Source organism: Dermacentor andersoni, chromosome 2 (genome assembly GCF_023375885.2).
Source record: "Dermacentor andersoni chromosome 2, qqDerAnde1_hic_scaffold, whole genome shotgun sequence".
Taxonomy (NCBI): Eukaryota; Metazoa; Arthropoda; class Arachnida; order Ixodida; family Ixodidae; genus Dermacentor; species Dermacentor andersoni.
The window spans coordinates 155,310,025-155,318,031 of NC_092815.1; the positions used below are offsets into that span (position 1 = coordinate 155,310,025).

Sequence of the window (8,007 nt, forward strand, 5' to 3'; positions counted from 1 at the left end):
TATATATATATATATATATATATATATATATATATATATATATATATATATATGGCCTAACACTCCAAGGGTTAGTTGACAAACGTACGTACCCCAGGAAGTGGTTGGGAAAACAAACATGGCGATCGGTCAAGTGGTAAGAGCATGGCGCACGTAATGCCAAGACGTGAGCTTGTATACTATCTGTGGCCGGTTTCTTCATGCACTTTCGTTTCCATTTGTGTATCACTGATTTAATGGAATTAGTAACTGGAATAATTACACTATACCCTCCTTCGGTTCATTGTTCGGTGGATTCTTACGTTCTGAATATATATATACATATATAAGTTTCCACTTTGGCAGTCCTTTTTTGACACTCACTTGTTGATTGCAGGAACGTAACAGATTAGAACTTTCGCATAAAACCCTATCTCTTACGGTTACCGCTTACGGTTACCGCTACCGGCTCGGCCACACACAGCTCTGTGCATGAGTCCCTACACAAGGAATGGATGACTTGATATAGTAGGAAATACTTGCAGAGGAAATCATATTGTTATTGGCGAAATCGGTGGAGTTCTAATAAATATACTTTTGGTTGGGCATCCCTGAATGACGGAAAAATGCCTGCTGAAGCTATAGGTACATGACCGCATCAAAGGAATCTTCGGACTAGGGCCAGTTTAAATGCATATATAGTAATCCAAATTGCGTCACCGTATTCTCGACATCATGTCATGAGGGACGTAACATACGGAGCATGTATACGGAGGTTAACAAAAAAGCTCTAGAACAAGTTAAGGGACGCACGGAGAGCGGTGGGACGAAAAAAATGTTAAGCGTAACGTTAAGAAACAGCGAGTGAGCAGTGTTTTTGTTTTAAAAAAGAAACGTCCAATTTCTTGGTATGGTCTTCGCGTGACGAAGCACATGATGGCTCAATATGTATTCCTTGTATTTCTTCTGTTAACGCTGCATTATGAAAGAGCTTATAAAGTAACACTGAACAAAACATTCAGTAGAAATTTAGTGTTAAGTGCGAGAGAAATGCGTGTTACTCGCACTTGTTCGAGGTCCCAGATTCACAATTTATACCGCGTTCACCACATTCAAAAGTGCTGTTCAGTAGCCGACGCGACACGTGTGCCCTCCTCGAGGGACCGCAGTGCAATTAACGGTTGCTTGGAGAAGTCACCCGCTATACTGAACGTTCGCTTGATGTTCACTCTCCGTTCCGCTGGGACAACTGCTCACAAAGAGCAAATCAGCAGTTACGCTATACCGTGCCTGTAGTGTGCGTGCGTACAACGCTCACCCCAGCAGCAGAAGACGTAACGCTGGGCCGGCTCCACCGCCGAGTCGATTAACCGGAGCGTTAGTGGCGCATCTACCTCGATTCTTCGCACCATGGCCGTGGGGCAAAAGGTGTAAATGCGCCTCGAGTGTCGTCCTCACAATTGCTATACACAATATGGTGCACGGGGGTGTACGTGAATGCGCGCAGTGAGCGCTATTTTGTTGTAAACCACACAGGTTCTACTTGTGACGCTAGATACAGAAGAAAAGTCAATGTCAACGTTCTTTCCAAGAAAACACTGCAATCTGGGAGGAGGTTCGGTATTTGAAGGCATTGGAATACGTGACGTATGCCAACGCGACCCACACGTTGCCTAGATATTTTTCAAGCATGTTAACCTCCAATTACTTTCCATATACTTATTTTCTTATACTTTTGTTTAACATTAAACTGAGAAGTTTGAAATGTGTTTAGTAGTGTCCACTTTAGATCTATTTTCTGGGTAAAATTTTCGTCATTCATGTTTTGCCGCTCATTGACGATAACTTCATAAACTGCTCTTGATCCTCCTTTCCTTTTCCCTTTTGGGTAAACGTTGTAAACGGTACTTCACATTTTCCCCCAATTATTAAACATATCACGTTATCATATTACGCTATTATTATTAGTTTTATCATTGTTTCTTCATCGCACCCGTGCCTTTCAGCTCAATTTTAACGTCACTGGCGACGACTTAACCTATAACCCATGAGGCGCCATGCCGCGTGCACAATAATTTACCCAGACACTGAAAGCATCAGTAATTGAAATCTACGAAGAGTACTTCGTTACTTACAAGCGTGCGTTTTTTGTCCTTTTCTTACTTGGGCGCAGAGAATGGGCGAAGAAGCAAGAGTGGCCGGTTATGATCAACAGCCGGTCGCAAATGTCTCTGCTCCTTCAGCGGTCAACGGGAGCGCCATTCCTGAGCCCATGGCGCCTGCACAACCGGAAGTTGCGGTGCTCTCATCCGCTTCTGGCGAGGACTCGTACAGCGTCAACACGTCTTCGCCTTCTTTACCGTGGGCTCTGTTTCCGGCGTCCAATGACACTACCATTCCTGTACCGACGGCTTCGGCGGCGGAGATTCAGTGCTACCTGTCCGACGTCAACCGAAGTGCAGGTGAGATTCCTTTCGCACCATTGAATGCAACCTCCGCCAACCGGATGGTTCTGGGACATTCGTGAGTGAAGCTTAGTCTTAAGCGATAATTGGACATTTTCATTCCTTGCCATAGTATCCACCCTTCCGACAAAGCCTAAAACAGCAGCGCGTTAGTACTGAGGTCCAGATGCGCAGCCAAAGAACACATCGTATGCATATATATATATATATATATATATATATATATATATATATATACATATATATATACATATTGATGATGATCATATAAAGCCAACAGACAATGACACCAAGGAGAGCACCAGGGAAATGCCCTGTAGTGGAAAATGAAATGTAGAAGATACAGACGTAAGGGAAGTGAAAGCTGACAAAAACATAACGTGTCGACGGTGGGAGCCGAACCCACAGCCTCTGAGTGGCGCTGGTTAACGCTCCTAGGGCTAGATCTAGTAAAACTTAAATACCCCAGTAAGTGGACGATCTTATAGCCGTCACCGTAGCACAATTCGTAGTGCAATGCCCGGGTAACGCGATAGCATTCAAAGATCCTTGACGGTTTTTCACGCTTGCCGGCAACTGCAGTTTTTGTAAGTAACCGTAACGTTTAGTGGAAAACGCTGGCTGCGAACGCTATGCACGAAGGCAAGCTTTCCAGTCCCAATGGCAAAAACGCGGGACGCCGAAGTCAGATTTCCTGTGACACGAGACCCTGAACGCTCTCGCTTTAATACAAACAAAGCGCAGGAATAACGGCACTCGGCTGCGTGCGCACACGATGCGATCGCAGTGCTCTCGAACGTTGTGCGCGTGAATGATTAAAGCCTTTTTGCCGATAGCGCTTGAACGGCGAATTTTACAGAGCAGCGGCAATTTCCGGGTTCTTGGGGTTCCTTATCGTTATCGTCAACTGCTGAGCCTGTTGCCTACCGCAGCTTGAGCGACACCGATCTCGGGCATGAATTTCATAGACAATGCCCACCTCGCTGCCATTCACTGCCATGTGCTTCTATACGTTATGGTTAGTCAGCAACCTGTCAGGCGGTCCTGCCTTTAGGGTTATGTAAGCGAGCAAGACAGGTGATCCCGTCAATGCCTAAATCAAACGCCATGTTATTCCATTGTAGGCAGGGCAGAGCGTCTCTCTCTCTTTGTCTTCGTCTGTCTATTGGTGTTTGGAACCCTAGCTCACTTTAACGCACGATTCTCTGATGCATGCATGTTTGATTGCTTTCAGCATTCACCAGTGTAAGCCACAGTTAATAAAATTTCTCGGTAAGGATATAAATAATTATTTTCTTTCTATGTTTTGCATGTGTCCATATACATGTGTCCTAATATATGAACAATATTTGTTCACTTTCCGACTCAGCATGCTTTCGGATACTCTAGCTCGCCCCTGAACTCTATTGAAATTCATCTTACATCGGCCCGACACCTCTGCCTTCAAGGGAGCTTCATAATTCCTCTTTATACAGTTACAGTTACACGCATTCTTGCCTCAGTGGCCAAATACCCATTGGTTTTAGCTCGAGTGAAGGAACTCTTGCTTTTAAACATAGACTTCACGGTCGTACTCATTAAGAATTGCTATTACGATAGCTTTTTTTTTTTACTTCGCTGCAGCGCAAGTCTATGCCATCAGGTGCAAAATTAGCACTAGACGCCTGCTCGCTGAATTTAATTATCGGACTCTTTGAAATCAATGCGGTATACAAATTCTGCAAATATATGTACTCGGGTGCGTAACCTATAGTACATATTGTGAAACAGCTGCATGAAGTCAGCAAAAAAAAAAAAGAAAATACTGCTCGCACACAACTCACAAGATCGTAACTTTTTTTCGTGTTCATCATTCCCTACAGTATGCGAGTTGTTCTTGTATACAGGGTGTTTCAGCTAACTTTAGCGAGAGTTTAAAATTACGCTGATGCACTCTAAGACGACGCGACCAAATGCATGGTGCTCTCTTTTGTATGTAGTGTGTCACACTATTCTTGTATTTACCTTAATTAGGTAATTAGTCTAGATTAATTAAGCAACTTCTGAAGCAACGAAACTAGGAAAAAAATTCCACTTAGAAAGTTGCCGAGCGGTTTGCAGATCGTCCAAATAAACAGTTTCTGTATGGTATGGTATGGAGAACTTTATTGGGTCCTGAAGGTCAACCATACGTTGACGCGGGCCGCTCCCACGTTGGGACTGTCAGGCCGAGCCCTTCAGCCACATCGCGGGCCTTCTGGACTGCCCGTAATTGGTCAGAGAGTGATTCACTGTGTAGCATTTGCCGCCACCATTCTTGTTCCTTGTCACGGTCTGTGAAGACCGCGGGGCACTGCCAAAGCATGTGGTCAAGAGTAATGATGCCATTGCACTTACTACAGTTGGTTTGAATTTCCCTCTCCGGATAGATCCTGTTAATAAAATATGGACTTGGGTATGTTCTTGTCTGTAGCAAACGTAATGTGACCGCTTGGGCTCTGCAAAGCTTACCGTGTGGCAATGGGTATTCCCTTCTGCTTAAATAATAATGCTTCGTGATTTCGTTATATGTTAATAATCGATCCCTGTGTTCCCCGGGTGAAGTGTAAGTTGCTCGGTCTTGAAGAGCACGGCTAGAAAGTCCTCGTGCTGCTTCATTTGCCACCTCATTGAGGTTTCTCCGAGCTCCGTCCACCACCCCCAGATGTGCAGGAAACCAGCGGATTTCGATCCTCTCACTCTTGACCTTCTCTAATAATTTTGTTGCTATCCGTGTCACATATCCGTTGGTAAAATTGCGTATGGCTGTTCTAGAGTCGCTGTAGATATGTGTCCACCGATTAGCCCGGATGGCTAAGGCGATTGCTACTTGTTCTGCTACTGTTGGGTCCTTGGTATAGACGGTGATGGCATCCCGTACGTTACCTTGAGTGTCTACAACAACGGAGGTATACGCATCCTTGTTTTTAACCCAGGCAGCGTCAACGAACACCGCCTGCTGCTTATGTTGATCTATGTCTTGAAGGAGTGCCTTCGCCCTTGCCTTCCGTCTCTCGAGGTTATGTGTCGGGTGCATGTTCCTAGGGAACGGGGTCGTCTTTATTGTTTCTCGTAGTCCCGCTTGCAATTGTGTTAATAATTCTCCTTCGTTGGTGTGGTTGTTAATTTCTACGCCAATTTCTTCAAGTAGCGCCCTCCCAGGGCGTGTCCCCATTAGTCTCTCCTGGTGGGCCACCTGTTGAGCCTCAGCTATCTCCTCTAGTGTGTTATGCAGCCCTAGGCGCAATAAGCTATCATTGGCCGTGCTGATGGGAAGTCCTAGTGCAGTCTTTATAAGTCGTCTGATTAAAGCGTTTAGCTTGTTCTTATCAGCCTGTGTCCATTGTAGCATGCCAGCCACGTACGAGAAGTGGCAAAAGGCGAATGCATGTACCAATCTTATGGCACTGTCTTCTCCTAGCCCCTTATGCTTGTTGGTAACTCTACGCAGAAGCCTAATGACTTCTTCTGACTTGTTAGAGATGTATTCTATCATCCTGCAATTAGAGCCGTTCGCTTGCAGGAGAAGTCCTAACACTCTAATAGTCTCCACCTGCCTGATTGGTTCTCCATTCTTGGCGTATATGTCAATGCGGGGTTCTTCCTCTGGGATATATCCGTTCGGCCTGCGCCCACGCTTACTGCTCCGTAATACCAATAGTTCTGATTTTTTAGCAGAGCAGTTCAGTCCCATACCTTCAAGTGTTGTTTCTACCACATAAATGCTTTCCTGTAGTTTGATCTCTGTTTGTCCCATATTACCTTGGGCACTCCAGATTGTTACATCATCTGCATATATAGCAAAGTGGATACCCTCAATCTGCGCGAGACCTCGAGCCACTTTTGACATTGCCAAATTAAATAACATGGGAGATAGGACAGACCCTTGTGGTGTCCCACGATTCCCAAGTTCCAGGGTTGTCGATTGGAGTTCGCCTAACCTGAGACAAGCAGAACGGCCACCGAGAAAGGCTTTGACTATATTGTGCAATCGCTTACCCAATCCCATCTCCGAGAGGATATCCAATATGGCCCTGTGCTTGATGCGATCAAAGGCCTTTTCTACATCTAGGCCTAGAAGAGCTCTCGTATGTAGCGGGCTAGCAAGAATAAGGTGATGCTTGATTAAAAGCATTGCATCTTGAGTCGAAAGTCCAGGACGGAAACCGATCAGGTTATGCGGAAGAACATTTCTGTTTTCTACATACTTAGTCAGTCTATTGAGTATGACATGCTCCATGGTTTTGCCCAGACATGATGTTAATGATATGGGTCTTAGGTTATCTAGATTGAGTTGCTTGCCTGGTTTGGGAATAAGAATTGTGTTAGCAATTCTCCATTCCTTCGGATAATCACCGTTTTTCCAGAGTTCGTTGAAATACTCTGTTAAATATTTTATGGAATGATCGTCCAAATTTTTCAACAGCCTATTGGAAATGCCATCTGGACCGGCAGCAGATCTACTGTTGAGGTCGTACAGGGCTGCACGAACTTCGCTTTCTGTGAAGTCTTGATCCATAGGCTCACAGTCTTCCCCTGTATATTCAGGCAGGTCTGTACTCTCACTGCTATCCTTAAGTGGTAAATACCTAGCTGCGAGCCGATCCAGAATGGCCTCCTCCCTTGTGTCTTGACTCTCACGATGGACGAGTCGTGCTACTGCTGTTCTCCTATTAGATTTCGTGTCGTTCTCATGAAGCAAATGTCTAAGTAAGTTCCAATTCCCACCACGTCTGATTCGACCATCTATGGAATTACAAAGCTCATCCCATTGTTGTTTCGGTAAATTTCTGGAGTGTTCTTCAATCTCCCTATTCAACAATGCTATGCGCTTCCTGAGTCTCCTGTTCAGCCGTTGCGTTTTCCATCTATTTAACATAGATTGTTTCGCTTCAATCAAGTGCGCCAGCCTACTGTCCATGATTTCGATATCCTCCTCTGTGGTAATATCCTTCGTTGCCGCCTTTACATCTTCTTTGAGCTGAGTGGTCCAAGTTTGGAGTGTTTTCTTTTGTCCTGCCTCTGTCTCAGCTCTGCTTTTCCTTGCTTTCCGAAAAAGATCCCAGTCAATGTAGTTAAAGTGCTTTATCTCATTACTTGGTGTTTCCAATAGTATTTGTAATATGTAATGATCACTACCCAGGTCAATATTGGAGTTATTCCAGCCAGCGTTCGCTAAGTTTGATACAAAAGTAAGGTCTGGGGTGGAGTCCCTGCATGTAGATGTACCACACCTAGTGGGATAAGCTGGGTCTGTGATGAGGGAGAGATTAAGATCTGTAGCTAGGTGCCAGAGTCCATCCCCTTTCTTAGTATTCCAGCGATATCCCCAGGTTTGATGTGGGGCGTTGAAATCCCCTCCAATAATGAGTGGAGCGTGCTTAGTAACAGCCATAGTCTTATTAAGAAGTGCCCTGAAACTCTGTTTCATGTCGCTAGGGCTGCTATAAACATTAAGACAAAAGAGGCTTTGCGGTTTGCTTCTATTCCTTTTCAAAATTATTTCCACTAGTAAGTATTCTAATTTGTTTAGTCCAAGGCGCAA

The 8,007-nt window shown here is 44.8% G+C and overlaps 1 protein-coding gene across 1 annotated transcript in view; it reads left to right on the forward strand.

Annotated features, from left to right (window-relative positions):
• LOC126540564 (diuretic hormone receptor-like) overlaps nt 1-8,007 on the forward strand; it is a 230,872-nt gene that overhangs the window by 89,263 nt on the left and 133,602 nt on the right. The window contains exon 2 of the mRNA XM_050187400.3: nt 2,153-2,441. Within this exon, the coding sequence (XP_050043357.1) occupies nt 2,156-2,441 (286 nt within the window). The 5' untranslated portion in view covers nt 2,153-2,155. The remainder of the gene's footprint in view (nt 1-2,152; nt 2,442-8,007) is intronic.